The 18,801-nt window shown below is 43.7% G+C and overlaps 2 protein-coding genes across 2 annotated transcripts in view; both read left to right on the top strand.

Moving 5' to 3' along the window:
* Positions 1–1,033: 1,033 nt before the first annotated feature.
* On the top strand, positions 1,034–5,409 carry LOC106807552. The gene is made up of 6 exons (XM_014809916.1): positions 1,034–1,232; positions 1,497–2,748; positions 2,889–2,999; positions 3,340–4,246; positions 4,387–4,813; positions 5,096–5,409. Exons 1-6 carry the CDS (start codon positions 1,034–1,036, stop codon positions 5,407–5,409), a joined length of 3,210 nt encoding a protein of 1,069 aa, XP_014665402.1.
* A 197-nt stretch (positions 5,410–5,606) lies between these two features.
* LOC106807551 (adenylate cyclase type 2-like) overlaps positions 5,607–18,801 on the top strand; it is a 50,531-nt gene continuing 37,336 nt past the window's right edge. Inside the window, exons 1-4 of the mRNA XM_014809915.1 lie at positions 5,607–5,897; positions 6,589–7,212; positions 8,388–8,551; positions 16,853–16,964. Coding sequence (XP_014665401.1) covers positions 5,607–5,897; positions 6,589–7,212; positions 8,388–8,551; positions 16,853–16,964 — 1,191 coding nt within the window. The remainder of the gene's footprint in view (positions 5,898–6,588; positions 7,213–8,387; positions 8,552–16,852; positions 16,965–18,801) is intronic.

Raw genomic sequence — 18,801 nt, 5'->3', positions numbered from 1 at the left:
TTACCTGGTTTTAAGTTATGTTTGGCCTCCTAGGTGCCGTTTAGGTTTTTTCCAGGGTTTAAGTGACGGAAACCCGAATGAGAGGTTTTGTGTAGATCGCTGCACTTAGGCTGTGCGCGCGCAGACTGGCCAGTCGTGCTAAAGTATCGTGCTATAATGTTTTATATGTAACCGTGCATTATAGGCCTAATTATGTAACTTGTTGTATGATGAATGTAATATTGTATTTGTTTTGTGCTCGACAATGATTTTGTAATAAGTATCAATAATAATCATTTTGATTGAAACATGGTACTATGCTTGTTAAGGTTGTTTTTGCTACGGTTTTCGTTATTCACCCGACAGGGTCGACATAAACGTATGGTCCTTCGAGCGGAGATTATTAGTTGCCGAAGAATGCTGTGCCATTAATTATGTGTATCATTGTTCAAAGGTATATATCGCGGCGCGTGTGTTGGAGCGCGCTGTAGCCTAGTGCGCCGCGCCGCGCGTGCTGCGTTGTTGAGCATTTGACTTGGAAATTGAATCACGCGATAACCAGTCGTTAAGTCGTACGACGCATTATGTGATAATTTAGAGAGAAGGCGGGTGAACCGTATAAAGTTACTTAAGCTTTTGCAAAACATTGATACGTCATTGTAAGCGAGCCGAGTCAAGTGTGGTGGGAGCTCGCGATGAGTTAGAAATAGCTGTACGAATAAGTGTAGCGGATCTAGGCGAGCTGCGCAGCAATATGAAAGTTGATGGAAATTCAGGACGCTATAGAATTGATCCGGAAAATGTAAACGTTTGAGACGTCTTGGATGCGAATGCGCGACAAGCAGATGGAAGAGATGAAGACAATGAAGAGAAATACAGAGAGCAGTATTCTACAGTCGATGCGCGAGTGCAACATCTTGAGAGCAAATGGTTGACAGGTGCGAAAGCGCATAGCCATAGTGATTCGGTGGGAAGTGAAGCGGGCGCCAGTAGAGTTAGTGAGGTTAGCATAGCGCAACATATCACTGAGGAACTGAAGGAAGTTGTCAGGAGTATGAATTCGGGGATCAACGCAGAGCAACTCGCAAAGATATTGGAAACATTAACATATAGGAAGCGAGAAATAACGATCCCTGTATTTAACGGTGATCCGAATATGTTTGATCAGTGGCGTTCGCTGGTCGAGGAAGAGTTCAAGAAGCCTGGCTATAGTGAGGCGGAGAAAGCTCACTACGTCCTGTCGGTATTGGAGGGTGAGCCAATGAAAATAGCTGCATCACTGAAAGATCCTACACACAGCGAAGTAATCATGGCCCTTGAATCGAAATACGGTGATGTGCTGGCTAGAATATAGAATAGATAAGCGGTAGAAGACATGGCCACAGCGAAGGCGGCAAGTGCTCCAACTGTTAGAGAGATAGATCCTTTGTATGCTAGATTAGTTTCGAGCTGGAACTACTTGCTGAAGAAGGCTGGTAATAATGTAAGTCTGATTGAAAGCAGTTGGCTATTGACAGCACTCGTGCGTACAAAGATGCCAAATGTTTTACTTCGCAAGTGGGATTCGGAAAGAATGCACGAAGAGAAACAAATGGGAGTAAGGTTTCATTTGCCGGTGACATTCGACAAGATGCTGGAGCAGCTACATGAAGCACTGCAGATATCTAGGCGCACAGAATCGCAATCCAGAAGGGAGGAGCCCAGGCGAGACACGGGTCTAGATGCGGATAGAAGAAGACAGCACACTGGTCAAGCCCTAAATGTATCCAGAACTGAATGGAAGAATTGCATATTTTGCGAGAAGGGTCACTTGTCGTCCAACTGTAGCGAAGCGAATGCAATGGCGACAAGCCTTAAGTACAACAACGCTAGACGTAAGGGAGCGTGCTTCAGATGTTTGAGGCCAGGTCACTTAAGGAAGGATTGCAAAATGGTAAAGGGATGCTCGGTGTGCGAGGGGAACCATCATGATCTCCTGCATTACGAGGTGAACGTTGGTAAACGAGGTGGTGCTGGACCTGATAGGAAATCTATTGACGCTGTGGCTAGTGGTCAGATTCAGTCAGCGTCTGGACTAGTTAAACCCATGAAAGACCCAAAGGAGCTGCTGATGTTGAGTGGGGTTGCCAAAATCGAATCGAATTCAGCAATGATCACGGCGCGTGTCTTGTTTGATAGTGGTAGCGGCGTCTCCTTTATCAGTAAAAGAGCTGCGAAGACGCTGGGATTGAAGGGTTCCGCTGTTGATGGCAAATTCACTCTGGCAGGTGGTAAAGCTATGAGCCTGAAGACAGAGCGAGTTAGGTTTAAGCTGTCTACTGCGTTACCGTCATGGCAAGGGGAGACATTTGAGGTTGAAGCGTACGTCATTGATAAACCAAGTGCAGACTTGACTGCAGTACATGTTGACCTGTCAAAGATGCCACACCTACAGAACTTGCAATTGGCTGATCAGTTTCCGAGGAAAGATGCGGTACGCGTTGACATAATGCTTGGAGTAGAAGATACACTAAACATTATGATGGGTTTAGTGATTCGTGGACCCCCAGGTACTCCAGTTGCACAGATGAGTCACATTGGCTGGATTCTAGCAGGACCCTATTCGTCTAAGATTAGTAGGAAAACCTCACCACCTGGTGTATACAGAGTCTACTTTCAAATTGAGGATCCCATAGATATGGCTGTGAAGCATTGGGAACTAGAGCATCTTGAAATTCTGCCAGCTGATACGCAGTCCAAGAAGTCAGGGCTAGAAATTGAAGCCATGAGGCAACATCAGGGAAAACGCATTTCACTGGTATACATTATGAAACTGGTTTGAGATTTCACCCAGATTATCTGGATGGGAACGTGGAGCTAAAATCAAATTGGCATGTGGCTGAAAAAAGGCTGTATGGTATTGAACGAAGGTTGGAAAAGGATCCTGAGTTGGCTGCAACGTATCAAGACCAGATATGCGAGCTCCTGGAGACTGGGAGAGCAGAGTTGGTTGGGAAAGAAGATACTAAGAATCCCGTGTGGTATTTGCCCCACCACCCAGTGGTCAAAGCGGACCGGGTCACTACAAAGTGTAGGATAGTGTTTGATGGGTCAGCAAAAGGGCCAAGTGGGATATCACTTAATAGTGTGCTGTTACCAGGGCCTGCTCTTCAACCGGACATATTGGCTGTTTTACTCAGTTTTAGAAGACATGCTGTTACTATAATAGCCGACATATAAAAAATGTTTCATCAGGTTATGATCAATGATATTGACAGGGATTTGCAACGTTTTCTGTGGCGTGACATGGATAAGCACAGACTGCCTGATGTCTACAGATATAACTAGAGTAACGTTCGGATTGAAACCATCTCCATTCAGCAGCATGCAGACAGTCCATGATCACGTGAAATCCCAAGAGAAGGAGTTTCCGGACGCGTCGAATGAGCTCATGGAAAATATGTATGTTGATGATGTCATCTCTGGAGCTAGTAACGTTACAAGTGCCAAGCAATTGGCGTTGGATATAAAGTCTATGATGAAGTCGAGACGATTCCCGCTACGAAAGTTTGCATCTAACAAGCGAGGTGCTCTCGATCTTTTAGAGAGGGAGGATTTGGCTGCATGTCACGAGAAAACGTTTGTTGAAGAAGAATACGCAATAAAAAATTTTGGGGTAAGGTACATACTTTATGAAGACGGTTTGATGTTCCCGTTCTATGAGAAAATGGAAAATGTGAAACATGAAACTAGACGAACAGTGTTACAGCAGTTGCACAGGGTGTACGATCCCATGGGAGTACTTTCGCCATTTGTATTGAAGGCAAAACAGATATTTCAGAAGGCTTCGTTAACAACAGGAAGTTGGGACGGCGCTCTACCAGAAGATTTAGCAGCGGCTTGGTTAGCTTGGAAGGCAGATGTGGAGAAACGGAGTAAAATAAAGCTCCGAAGACCTTTGGTACCAGAAAACTTCAAGGCTCCAAAATTCTTGCTGCATGCTTTTGGTGATGCGTGCAAGGTATCGTATGGAGCAATGGTCTACTTGCTTGTTACGGACCCCGAAGTCAAAGAGAACCACGTCACGATATTATGCTCAAAGACTAGGGTGTCCCCTATTGACAAGCAAAGGACACTGCCAGAACTAAAGTTAAAGGCTGCTCTGATTACAGCAAGATTAATAGAATACGTGAAGACTCGGTTGAAGCTGCCACTGGTGTCAACATACTGTTGGACAGACTCAAATATCGTATTGCACTGGATTAGTCAGCCTGCTTATAAATGGCAGGTATTTGTAGGGAATAGTGTGACTACAATACAATCACTAGTAGAGCCAGGAAATAGAGGTTTGTACCAGAAAGGTTAAACCCAGCAGACGTTTGTTCTCGTGGCTGTAATGCTTCAGCTTTGGCAAACAATAAACATTAGTGGCAAGGTCCAGAGTTTCTGAAAGAGGACGAAGCGGAATGGCCTAAACAAACAGAGCTTAGTACAAAGACGTCGTATGATGAAGCTAACAGAAAGCTTAGACGGATCATTGTTTGCAACGTGAAATCAGAAGCAGACCATGATGACCCGCTAACAGCATATATGGGGAAATTTGAATCATACTCAAAGTTCTTGAGCGTCTTTACAATGATAAGAGGATGGTTGAAACGGCATAGACGCAAAAGCTTTCCGAACGAGGGGAGTGATGATGCTCTTCTGAATTTGACAGAGTATCAGAATGAAGAGATGTTCTGGATAAACCGCGTTCAACGGAAGGCATTTCCTGAAGAAATGAGACTATTGGAAGCGGGAAAACCGGTTTCAAAGACTAGCAGATTGTTGCCGTTGTCGCCCGTGTGGGATAAAAGTAAGCGTGTAATTCGTGTTGGTGGTAGGCTATGTCGATCGTTGCTTCCTGATGAGGCACGGCGGCCAATCATATTGCCGAATCACGATGTATTAGTCGACAGGATAGTTTTGCATTATCACAAATTGCATAGTCACACTGAAATCGCACAAACGTTGGCTAACCTGAGATGTAAATTTTGGCTACTAAAAGGTCGGTTAGAAGTAAGGAGGATATTAAACAAGTGTATGAAATGTCGAGAGCCAACCATTATGAAGCAGAAAATTGGCTCATTACCAGCAGAGAGAGAAACAGAGGCGCCACCGTTTTTGTATGTGGGAACTGACTTTGCCGGCCCACTTTACGTAAAGACATCGAGAGGCGATGACACAAAGAAAGTCTACATTGTAATATTTACTTGTATGACAACAAGAGCTGTACATCTTGAGCTGGTTGAGAACATGTCAGCTGGGGAGTTCTTACAGGCGTTTGAAAGGATGACAAACAGGCAAGGAAAATGTGGTGTTCTGTACTCAGATAATGCGAAGTCATTCAAGAGGGCAGCTAATGTGCTGGAGTTATTGTACAAAGCCAAGAAGGACAAGCAAAAGATTTAGGATTGCTTGCGGCATGATGAAACAGAGCGGAAGTTCATTACAGAAAAGGCTCCATGGCAAGGAGGTTTCTATGAACGGCTTATACGAAGCATTAAGATTTTACTACGAAAGCTCCTGGGAAAGCACAGTTGACGTTTAATGAGCTAGTGACTGTTTTAACTGACGTGGAGGCTCAGTTAAATTTAATACCATTGACAATGGTATCCGCTGATAAGGAAGGCCCGTTGCCATTAACGCCAAGGCACCTGTTGATTGGACGAAACTTGCAAGTTATGCCCGATCTTGATGCAAGAACAAGGGATTCCAGTATTGGGAAAAGATGGCAATTTCGTCAGCGTATCAGCAAGTTATTCTGGAACAGATGGCAAAAGGAGTATTTATCGGAGTTGAATGTACGAAAAAAATGGTTTGAAGGTTGTGATAACGCCAAGATTGGGGATATAGTTCTAATAACGGAGGACAATACAAGAAACAAGAGTGGATTCTGGGTAAGATTGAGGAAGTTTATTTAGGTCGTGATGGACTCGTACGGTCAGTGGCAGTCAAAACGCCGAGAGGGGTAATACGTCGGCCAATAGCACGTTTGCGGCTATTAGAAAGTTCTGAGGACACTTCATAAATGTACGTTTGAATAATTGAAAATCTATTTCATTTGAGAAACCATAGTTGAGTTGTTTAATAATTTTCAAGAAGGGAGGATGTTGTGAAGTGTTACCTGTTTAAGTTATGTTTGGCCTTGCTAGGTGCCGTTAGGTTTTTCCTAAGGTTTAAGTGTCGGAAACCCCGAATGAGAGGTTTTGTGTAGATCGTGCACTTAGCGTGGTGCGCGCAGACTGGCCAGTCGTGCTAAGGTATCGTGCTTATAATGTTTTATTATGTAACGTGCATATAGGCCTAATTATGTAACTTGTTCTATAATTGAAATGTAGTATTGTATTTGTTTTGTGCTCGACAATGATTTTGTTAATAAGTATCAATAATAATCATTTTGATTGAACATGTTACCTATGCTTGTTAAGATTGTTTTTGCTACGGTTTTCGTTATTCACCCGACAGGGTCGACATAACAGAGAGAGAGAGAGGGATGATTTTACTGCCGAGAAGAGTGCTGGAGATGAGAAACGATGTCCACACCGCCAGCCCGTAGACAAGAGCTTATGTATATTCTGCAAAATACAGGATGGAAACCTACATGAGTTCAGTACTCTTGAAACAGATGATAATATGAGGAGCATGGTCAAAGATCTGCATAAAACAGACTTATTATCCAGGATTGAGGGTGGTGACCTAATTTCACTCGATGCAAAGTATCACTTGGCTTGCTTGGTTGGACTTCGAAATCGGCATCGTTTCTTAACGAGGCAAAACCAGGACTTCTCTGAGAGCTATAAAGAAGAGAAAAAATTCCAAGCCAGAGCCCTTGCTGAACTTATCACATATGTAGAAAACGCTGTTGATGATGGAACCTTCTATTTCAAGTTTTTAATGCTACGTCACCTGTATAAAAGTCGTCTGCATGATCTTGGCATCAGCAAAGTACGCTTCAAGGAGCAAGTTCTTAAGTACTTTCCAAATGCACCAGAGCAAAGTGGTGGAAAGAATCGCATACTTGTTTTTGAACAAGGCATGCAACAGATGCTAAAAGAGGCATTGAAGAGTGACTATGAGGATGAAGCAATGATTCTAGCTAAGGCTGCAAAAATTGTGCGGAATGATATCTTCCACTCAAACGGTTTCAAATTTAATGCTTCATTCACCTCTGACTGCCAGCAGAACTCAGTTCCCATAAATCTCAAGACTCTAGTAACCATGCTGCTACAAAGAGCTGATCTGAAGGATCAGGACTCTTAAAACAGTCAGATATGTCTAACTGTCTCGCAGACCATTATGTCTAACTGTAAGAAGTGTACTCCAACTCCCAAAGCTCGACATTCATTGGACTATGAACCACCTTTGCCCTTTATATTGGACTAACTGTCCACACACAGACTAGGTCCAAGAAGCTGATCACACAGCTGTATCAGTTGTAACCGAAACGAAACAGTTCTACATAGTTCTACGCCGCGTATATGAAATAGTGACGTTGTTACGCGAGGGCGCTATGTCAGTATTTCACATACTGGCGGACGGATTAACTGTATTATGATATATACGAGTGCATGAAAAATGTTAACTCCGACGCAGTGCATTGCTATGATTAAATCAGTCCCAATTCACTCATGATTATCGTATGAGTTTGAAACCGCCGTTTACGTTTTCCTGTCTAATGCAAAGGGATTTGTCGGGAAATATTCATTCCCAATTCATGATCAGACTCTTTTAGGGTTTAATCGCGATAGGTTAGTCCAAAATGCTGGCCGACAGATTAAAGTGAGACGAACTAGCTAACCGAACAGTAATGTCGCTCTATGCGAGACTCGCGCTATGCATCACGTTTTCCAGACATAAAACGAGATATTTTCTCAACCTAACGTCTTCCCGTGGCATCGCATATAAGAAATTTAGTAATAAAATTAAAGTAATTTACTACAGTAGTACTCTTACGGTACTACTGTAACAGGTACGTACAGACATATAGGTGGTGTTGTTTCAAAATCGGTCAGTAGCTGGGCGGAGATCATATCGAAGCCCTCGATTTGTTTTAATACAGGCCATATACGAGCACGATATTCTATAATAATAGCAACAGTCCCCTCTATAAGCACGGCCAGACGGGGTTATCAACAAACCGAGTACCTCCTTCAACGTTAACTAACATCCAACGATCAAATAAAACTCGCAAATGAAAACCTCCCGCGATTTAAAAAGATTTTTTTCCCCTCCTAAACGGTAGTCATAAATTCTCGAGTGGCAGTCGCACGCGACCGACGGCATCTGGCGCTGAAGCTACGATTGCTTTATCGTCGCCTGTCGCCGCCTCCGCCGGTATTGTCATCTTCACCGTCATCACCGTCGCTATTATCGTCGCTTCGTTACAGGAGCAGCTGCTGTTGAGCGTCATACCGGCGTACATTGCCGCCGAAGTGAAGCGAGGCATTGTGCTCAAAATGCACCAGTCGTCGACGGACATCTCTCGACGACCGTCAGCGCCCCCTAGTAGCATGTTCCACGAGATGTACGTGCAGATGCACAAGAATGTCAGGTAAGAACACCGTTTCCTGCGAAAACTGTGAGTTCTAACCCCCTGGTAGGAAGGTGAATGCGCTCAATGTGTAAAACCTGGCTCCAATAGAAATCAAAACCTATCGACATTAGGTACTGTGAACACCTCGGGGCTCGGATGACCACTTAGATGGCGGGGCCGTCTCCAGTAATGAGGACGTAAAAGAACCATCGATGACGTAAAAGACTGTAGCGACGACCAGCCTCAGCGTCAGCAAGGAGGTCGGCTTGACCCAGTACTGCGGGGCTAACTACTTAATGAGAGCTCAACTTTCTTACTATACGGCTAGTTAGTTGGTAGACTGTAATGAAGTGATGAAGCGTGCAGACGCAGATGCAGTTACTAATCAATCATATTAACATGCACCTTAATCACGCTTCATACATTGACATTTCGATTACTATTAACCGGCTACCTGTATTAATTATTCACGTGCAATGAACGCGGAAAGTGTTGGCTTTCGAGAGTTGCCGTCGATCTAATCCTCATTAACACTATGGCGGGCCAGTCTAATTACCAGTGAGAATTACACCATGCGCGCGTTATCGTGCATTGCATCGTTCATCGCTATTTCGTGTACTCCAAATTCGGTAGCGCATGCTCTGGTACGATCCTCTCCTCTCTTTCTCTCTCTCCTCTCTCTCCCCCCCTCTCTCTCTCTCTTTTTCTTTCTCTTCCCCCTTCTCTCTCTCGCTCTCTCTTTCTTTATCTCTTTCTCCCTCTCTCGTCCTCTCTCTAACTACTCTCTCTCCTCTCTTCTCTCGTCCTTCTTCGTTCTCTCTCTGCTCACTCTCTCTTCTTGTCTCTCTAACCTCTCTCTCTCTCGCCTTGCTACTCTCTTGCTCGCCTTTCTCGTCGCCTCATGCTCTCTTTCCCTCTCTCTCTCCCTCTCTCTCCTCTCTTTCTCTCTCTCTCTCTCTCTCTCTCTCTCTCTCTCTCTCTATCTCTCTCTCTCTCGATCCCCACCTCTACGCCACATGTCGCCTCGACATCTGACTGCCATCTGCAGGCTGCGCATCGGCAGTTGAGATCATTCATAGGGCTTCGCTTGCCATCGGCAAATGGCCCGTCGCTGTTCAAACTGCGTGGCCGTCGTTGTCCGCTGCGCCTGACGTCATTCACATCCGCTCGTTTCACTGGATTCGTTATTTTCCTCGATAAGTCTACAATGTTTTCTTTTAGTGTAGTGGCTGTATCCGTGTTTTTTCAACGGAGTTGTGTTAGCGGCTACGCTGGCTGCGGCTTTAACTCTTTCTTTTGGTTTATTTTACTAGTCGGCATACAAGAGGCCTGTGTGCGTGCGTCGAATAGTAACACACCTGGTATACTCAACCGTACGGAGTCTGTGTATATAACAAGAATCTCGTCTATATATACTTGGTGTTCGGGTATCTGGTGTCCGGGTATATCTGGGTATCTATATATATATATATATATATATATATATATATATACTTGAGTATATCTGGGTGTATATATAATTGGGTATATCTGGGTATATATATACTTGGTTATATCAGCGCAATTCCCGAACGCGTAAATCAATTCATCTTCGCTGAGCCTCGCGTATACTGCGCGCCATCACAAACAGACAGAGGGCGGGGGCAGGGGGAGGCACAGGGTGCAGGGTGGGTGGGTGAGTTATGGTAGAATTACCGTGTTAGCATTATCGATGTCCGTGTCCGTGTGAGGGTATTACTTCCGCGCGGCTTGTCACGATCATATCGTCGTGCCAAATGCCCCACATTGAAATTTAGGACGGTATGTATGTATGTATGTATGTGTTACGCCCATATTCCGAATGGCATGTATATGCTTGCAATATGCATGTGCGGTGAGTGTGCACGAGTATATATGTATATAGGTGTATAAATATATAGGTATATAGGTATATAATATGTATATAGGTATATAGGTATATAATATGTATATAGGTATATAGGTATGTATGTATAAGTAGGTATGTATAGATATATATTTATATATAGGTATATATATGTATGTAGGTATGTAGGTATGCAGGTATGTAGGTATGTAGGTATGTAGGTATGTAGGTATGTAGGTATATTATATATAGGTATATAGATATATTGTTATATAGATATATAGGTATATAGGTATATAGGTATATAGGTATATAGATATATAGGTATATAGGTATATAGTGTGCGTGCGTGTGTGCGTGCGTGCGTGCGTGCGTGAGTGTGTGTGTGTGTGTGTGTGTGTGTGTGTGTGTATGTGTGTGTGTTTGTGGTTTGTGTGTTTATCGGCGGCCATTTTTACCCGGCGTGCACATGTGACATTTAGGAAAATATCGTGCGGTTTCCGAAGAACGGTTACGCTGAGAAATATTTGAAGCCAGGTAACATTTCTTCTCAAATAGTTAGCATCGACTACAGTGCAACAAACGCTTTCATTACGCGCAAAAATCGATATAAACTTTCGCGCGTTTTTTCTGGTTCTCAAAATTGCGTGGCTCCGTATTTCATATTTTACCCAAGAAAATACCTCCCCCCCACGCGCATCTCGCATGTAATTACATTGATCTATACTTGCATTCGAAGAAACTCTAATAATATCGTGTATCCGTTAAAGTACAAACATACGTGTACATAATTAAGCCAACTGTCAAAGTATGCAGTAAGTTGTAAAGATACTGGAGTTTCTATTACAGTGTATTCGACTTTGAATAGCACTCGTGAGATTGTGCGCGATCTACACACACGCGTGCATAATACGAATGCCTGCAGATACAAACACGCACGCGCACACGCACACACGCACACGCGTAAAATCAAGAGCTAATGATACATTCATTAGCTCCTGGTAAAATTCACGTTGATCATATTTCTAGTAGTAAGTAATGACAGATTAAAATATGACTTTCAAAAGTTTCTTTCGTTGTTGAGGCAAAATGATCCAGTAAACGGTGTGGTTGCATGACTGTCAGCTCGCTTTCCATACAACAGAATGTTATGTAGATCATTATTATAGCATTAAGTATAACTACTATAAATAGGCTCACTGTAACTGGCGGTATACGTGTAGCGCGGCTTAAGTATTCTGCAAAAAGTCTAATAGATACGAATATACGATTTTTTTTCATAGCACTAAGTTATCTGTTACTGTAAGTTTCAGCTCATCTGACCTTCAGATGCAGCTTGTGGAATGCAATGAGCGTCCGTTCGTCCGTCCGTCAACAATATGGTCGGAAATCTAACTTAGCTTGACATGTGCTCTCGATACTCCGTACACAGAGTTGAAGCCATAAATTTTGCAAACGTTGCGCGCGCGTGCGTGTGTGTCAGGTTGCGGCGAAAAGCTATGCCTGAGTAGGTCCTAGCGTAGTACTAGGGTAGGCCTACTACTACAGGATACTAGGTAGGATGTAGCAAAGTGGGAGAAATATAGATGAAGAGAATCCTTTACCTCCCTCCTCCTTATAATCTACTTCGTCCCTGACATCCGGCGCTATCTCCTTTCCTCGTCTACTTCCTCCTTCTCCATGACGACTGATTTGGCATTTGGTTAACGTTACTGCGTTAGAATCGCATCATTTTAACAGTATATCACAGGATGTAATGCCATTTGTGAAATTTTAATTGCATTGTATGACTCTCTATGACTGAGACTTGAAATTGACGGAAAAGGAAGATATTTTAATTGTATTTCGCAAACGCGAGACGAATTCAACATAGACTTTCAAACTATATTCGCATCTTGCCACACCACTCTGCGCAGACAGTCAGCTGTCACACTGTCGCTGTGCGACACACACACTTCATATTCGCTATCAGAGTTATCGCTTAACGGACAATGATGCCACGGAGCACATGCATGCGTTTCATCACGTATCACTAACCAGTGCATTCGTATGTTGCACAGAAACTCTTCTTCTTGTATGTTTTTTTTTCGGGCAAAGGATATCGATTGAAAATGATTGCCTGAAATATACTCGACAGTAATGAGGTCTCGATTGAAGTATTTACTTGCCGTAATGGATAAGAGCGCAGTCAGAGCACATTCATTGTAGGAGTATGCGTCTCAGACATGACTCAAACAAGTGAAGCAAAGACCCGGTTCGTATTGACTCATAAACATCATGGGCGATACGAAGATGACTGTATTCAATGTGTCCGCACTTGCTTCAATGTGCCACTCATCTTGTGGTTGTAGATGATAAAGCTTGCACCACACGCGAATGATATCGATATTGATGAGTCAGAACTACGTGAATTAATGGTCTAAATCTGCTGGGCTAGCATTCCTTGGGTTAGCGCTTGTGCATGGTAATGTGCGCAATCTCAATATCATTGTGTGCGTGTTTGAGAAAGATATTTTGTGGATACCGTTTCAAATTAAATGCTTTAATCAAATTGAAAATTAATAAAATTGGTGATTATCTGATAACATGTCATAGACACAGTTTATTGGGGAAATAGTGCTTTATTATCGTTCGTGGTCCACGCGACACACACGCGCACACACACACACACTCTCTCTCTCTCTCTCACACACACTAGGCATACGCACATAGACACGCATGCCCGAATGCACGAAGGCGAGCGCACGCCCTCGCGCAGGCATTCGCGTACGCATACACGCACACGCGTGCATAGTCGCACGCAACACGTACGGACACATTCACGCACACACACGCACACGCACGCGCATACGCCAGTCATATAAATGCACGCACGCACACACACACACACACGCGCCAAAAACGTTGTTACTTTACACCAAAATTAAGTTATGTACCACGCTAACGCATAATACACACGCACTCAAGTATACGTATACACGTGCACGTAAGCACACGAGCGTGTACGCACACGTGCATGTAGGCACATGCAATCTCGTGGATTGCACCCTTTTCACTTTGAGATACTTTAAGAATTGAATAAGCGCGATGGCTATAAACCAAAGCCCCGTTGTTAGAAACAAAATTACAAAATTAATCTTAAAATTAGTCTTGACATTTGTCAAAGCAAAAACAGAATTTTGTTTCGTAAAGCTATTGCGGCTTGATTTTTTTTTGCTATGATTTTTATTCTCGTAAAACTTTAGAATATGTCTGTCAACAGTCTAAGAGCAAAAGTTAATGCCAAAAGAAATGTAAAACCAATTACGTTTCCGACAACGGGCTCCAGTTCTATAGCTGATGCTTGCGCTGTACTACACGCTGTTGCAAAGAATCTTATAACCTATATGCGCATCATACCCAGTGCGTGGCTGCCTATTGTGCTACCGATTATTGCTCAAAACTGCGTTATCGTCACAATTTCTCTCGAACATTCGCTTTGCTTCGTGCAAACTCATCTTGCCCAGAGCTTGAGCATAAATATGGGAAAACAATCACCAACATAAAATACGCCGGTATAGCTATAGCGTAGACCTTTTCCCCAAGTCCTTTGAGGTTGCCTGAGTGCACCGCTCAGAGACGCCTGCCGCGTTTCTTCTTCATGACATCTAGATGAATTTAGTCAATACGCTAGGCAGACATGTCACTCTTTATTAGTTATAGTTCCCCTTAGTTAGTTCGCATGCCCATGTATGCATGCAAGTCGCCATGAAAAGAACCGGCGCCATTGCAAGATTCATTTACTCGTAGTGAAAGTCCCGTTATATCGAAATAGTATACTCGTTTATGTACACTAACTTGGCACTAATGAAATCAACGTAACGTTCACATATTGCTTTTGATTTATTTGCTTATTTATAAACCTTCCCTTACAGCACAATTATAGTGTAGGCTGAAATACACGCGGACGCATACGAACACGCACTCACTCAAACGCGCACAGCAACACGTAACCGCTATTCATAAGAGAACTGAAAGTGCATGTTATGTAACAGCCAATGTCAGCGATGATGAGCAGAAGCGCTATCAAAATGATTAATTTAGAACTCATGCACATCTCACCAAAGGGCCGATTGTGGCAGGCCAGATGTGAAACAACGCAGGGTAACATTTCCCCATCACCCATAAATTCCGACGGTGACACATTGCAAATTGTCTATGTTTGACAATGCTTGCTGGGAGTCGTATATCGTTCCGGCAGCAGCGTTAATGCATGCTTTCCAGCAACGTAATTCGTATACTTGGCGGCTGCACTGCAAACGACCGGTGCAATGATATGTGGCATGCGTAATACATGTGGACACGCATATATATATCAGAAGTAGATAATAGCAGGAGTAGATAATAGGGAGGAGTGTGACATCAATAAACCAGAGAGACATGATACAAGATTGCGTGGCACAGCTTTGCTGTTGATCCTGAGCGCTGTTAGATATATAGGTATATAGGTATATAGGTATATAGATATATAGGTATATTATTATATAGGTATATAGGTATATATGTATATAGGTATAAAGGTATATAGGTAATGCGGGATGCATGGATGGTCCGCAGCCTACACACCAAGGTATCGTGATCCCGACGTTTGTGTGACGAAGCTGGTAAATACCAAACGATAAGGTAAGCGCGAGAAAGAAATCGTTTGCTTCTTGTAATTGCCCGGCGCTCGGCGTCAAGATATCGCGAAGACGATAAAACGGGTCTAGTGACAAAACCCTCAAGGCTCACTGGCGCTTATGTAACGTCATGCGCATTCCGCCTTGTAACGGAGACGACATTCACTTTGGTGTTTTCAATGACGTTTAGACGTTTTCATGAAAAAATAATGGTCGCATGGCTTGGTTAACCCGTTTGATGCGTTGCTGGGGGGAGGGGCGTAGCTTCGAAGAGGTACCTTGTGAAAACACTTGTTGACCACACTTCTAAGTTACGCGTTAGTCATCACACGATGAACATTTGAAGAGAGGACATCATTGCTCATTTACGCTGCCAGCATCCATTCGCTATCGCCGTATATATCTATCACGACTTTTGTTTGTATAGCTATCTATTTCAGACACGGTGTCCACATGCACGGTGTCGCCTCTGCTAAAAGCATAATAATATAACAAGACGCGACTGCAGTCAGTAATCTAGTATTATTTACTCTTGCTAGCGCTAGGAAATGACACCTCTCCACACGCCATCACGTACAGCGAATTACTACGGTAGGATGCATTTGTATGACTCTCTGCATGGAACGCGCATCACCCCTGGAAAGCAAATAGACACGAGAATAATAAAAAAAACGTAAATAAATATCTGACTTACGCATCGAACCTGACTATCAAAAAACGCTATTAGGTAGACATGCTTTCTCGCGTGCAACATAAAATACGTGTTGCGTGAATGAGATGGTATAGCGTTACGCATGCGCGGCCCACGATAGCTGCCTCCGTCTTGGGAAATGCTATCCCCCGGGCGTGGAGGGACAGTACCGCAATGTGGCAGCACTAGTGTTAGGATTAGGGTTAGGATCAGGGTTAGGGTTAGGGTTAGGGTTAGCGTTAGGGTTAGGGTTAGGGATATAAGGCCATGTCTAGTACGGAAGAATGACTGTGGAATCTTTCTGTGGAAGATTTGGACTTTGAAGTATACGTCAACTGTATCACGTGACTGTCCCTCCACGCCCGGGGGATAGCAACACCCCTCCGTCTTCCTACAGCAACAACATGGCATCTACTGAAGACCGTCTAGCGACTTTCCAGGGCAGTTTATGCAGCTTCAGGGCAATTTCTTTCGCGTCACGGTAATTCGGTATATAAGCTTCCTCAACCACGAAATGCAACGCATTTAATGCACGATATAGAATACGATCTAGTCCGCGAAGAGAATACGATCTAGTATATATTATATATATACACGCGAGAATGCCTCGGGAGTACAGCGAGAGCGATTCTTAACGTGAAGCTCTCTCACACGGCTTCGCGCTCAGTTTCCCCCTTTCCACACTCGCTCACCGAGTCGATTTTTCAACAATCCGGTTTGCACACACACACACACACACGTGTAGAGAGAAACGTGATTGAATTCGACAGGCAGGGCCTGTCAATATCTCACAGCGTGTGAATGAAATGTGTCCAGTCTACTGCAGGCAGTACCCCTTCCGTGGTAATTAATTGAATGACGTGAACGAGCAATAGGAGACGCGGCGGGAATCCGCGATGCGTCCACGACAGCCGACAAACACGCTCGCAGCTAATAGGGGGTAATATATACGTGCGTATGTTCACATTTTGACGTGTAATGTATAGGTAGGATTTCTAAGATGAGTCCAAGTTTGCACTAGTTCACGCGCACACACACAGACACACACGCGCGCGCGATAGGCGATAGGCGATCGTTCGTTAATCAGGTATAACTTGCTCTTGCAGCATTCTCTATGCGGATATCGTCAACTTCACGCCGCTAGCTCACGGCATGGAGGCGTCGGAGCTGGTGAAAACTCTCAACGAACTCTTCGGTAGATTCGACAAAATTGCGCAGGTATTATGATGGCGGTGCTCCGCAGTGTCCGTTTCTGTCCCGCGGGCAGGAAAAGCCTGTCATCTAGTTAATTGCATGTATTATTATAAGGCTTCCGGGCAATCCCGAACGGTATAGTGAAAGTCTGCCGACATTTTTTTTCATTTATGCAGATAATGGCATGATAGATGCATTTGTCATCGATTTCAGTCTGTCGGTCGTTCGCCTAAAATCAACTCAATTCACGCAACGGTAAATGATATTCGAGCACACGGTGTTTTGATTGTTTCTTCGATCATTTTACTAGGTAAACAGTAAGGGGTAATTACGAATGAAGGCGTTAATGGCATTGATGCGTTATGCAACGTTGCGCACATCCATGCACTCGCGTGGTAAATACATCGAGCATTTAACAAACAGACGGCGTATTCGTTTAAAAATAATTATTTCGAAACTATGGCGTGAATAGATTATGAAGAATGTTGTGATGAACGGATGTATCTAATGATGCTGTTAGCGTATCGCATATACTGGAATCTCCACAATGGCTGTATGCATACTTCCGTTTGCGTTCCATCCCTTGCTATCTCGCATACGGCTTCAATTGCCACGTATAGGAAACCCGTGCGCTTATCGCGATAACAATTTTCCGGTGTTCTTTTTAAGGTTTATTGACATTCTATTCATTCGAATTTATTTGAAATATTAAAATGTCTACTTTCTTGTTATGCTCGTTATTACGTCAACGGCCTGATTAGAATTTAACCGGGCGCGCATTCATATTCGCACACGAATGTACGCACCGCGTTCAATTCATCGTTGTTTTTTCTCTCGTTGCGTTTTTTACTCGATTTGCAGAATTTTCTCCGCCTGTCGCTGCGTATTTTATCCGACGCACATTTATTCACGTGTCGGATTCCCAGCGTGACGCCCACATGTTTCAACATATACCCCGGTGTGATAATGTCGCTTCTGAATCGCTATCACGGGCGCACACGGCTCGTTTGCTTGTGTAGAGTCCTTCAGAAATTCTTTGCGCCGTGTTCGCTAAGAATCGATATCATCTTAGGGAAAACTCGCATAAAACGCGTTTCATTTCCGTAGCTACGCTTTGCAGCTCGGTGTCACTCATAAAAATACCTCGAAAAACACTTCCTCTGCCTGCTTGAAAAAAAACTCGGAATATTTTGCCTTCCTAATATTTTAATTGATGATGATTTTGTTTGATTGATTTTGATTGATTTTTTATTTTATTGTGAGACGTAGATATATAAATTCTCCTCCTGCAGACAATCCTGTAACATTTCGTTTACATGCACTGGCACGTAAACTATAATCATATAACTTACTGACTATACACGTGGAAATAAATGATGATAAATAATTACCCGTGTGTACCGGTAAGAAGATTGCACGTGTTTAATAACAGTTGTCAGTGCGTGCAATATGCGCTAGGCGAACATTTGTGGCTCACTCAACCTCTAAAGCCGCCACGATCAATCAATACTCGGTAGTTCGTACGTAATCAATCACGGAAGCCCCATTACCTCGCAAAGTTAGAAACTTGAACTGGCAGCTATGGTGTTATTTAGAGGGTTTGGGTGTAAAGATCAATAATGCAGACACGCACGCATGTGAGCACGCACGCACACGCATGAACGCCCGCACACACACGCACGCACGCACACACGCACATACGCACGCACACACACGCACACACACACACGAGAAGAGAGGAGAGAGAGAAGAGAAATGAGTGGTGAGAGTAGATAGATGCAATAGTGAGAGCCAGAGAGAGCGAGAGGGAGCGAGAAGCAGACAGCGAGAGATAGTTCGAGAGACAGCAAAAGCGAAAGAG

Source organism: Priapulus caudatus, unplaced genomic scaffold, assembly GCF_000485595.1.
Source record: "Priapulus caudatus unplaced genomic scaffold, Priapulus_caudatus-5.0.1 Scaffold222, whole genome shotgun sequence".
Classification (NCBI taxonomy): Eukaryota; Metazoa; Priapulida; class Priapulimorpha; order Priapulimorphida; family Priapulidae; genus Priapulus; species Priapulus caudatus.
This window is presented reverse-complemented; position numbering and strand designations above follow the sequence as displayed.

What these genes read in the sequence shown, in the direction of transcription:
- LOC106807552 (XM_014809916.1), top strand. Translation starts at nt 1,034, where the DNA reads ATGAATTCGGGGATCAACGCAGAGCAACTCGCAAAGATATTGGAAACA. An exon ending in GATACTAAGAATCCCGTGTG is followed by an intron (nt 3,000 to 3,339) that starts GTATTTGCCCCA and finishes ATCTCCATTCAG; the next exon opens with CAGCATGCAGACAGTCCATG. An exon ending in GTCGCCCGTGTGGGATAAAA is followed by an intron (nt 4,814 to 5,095) that starts GTAAGCGTGTAA and finishes CATTACCAGCAG; the next exon opens with AGAGAGAAACAGAGGCGCCA.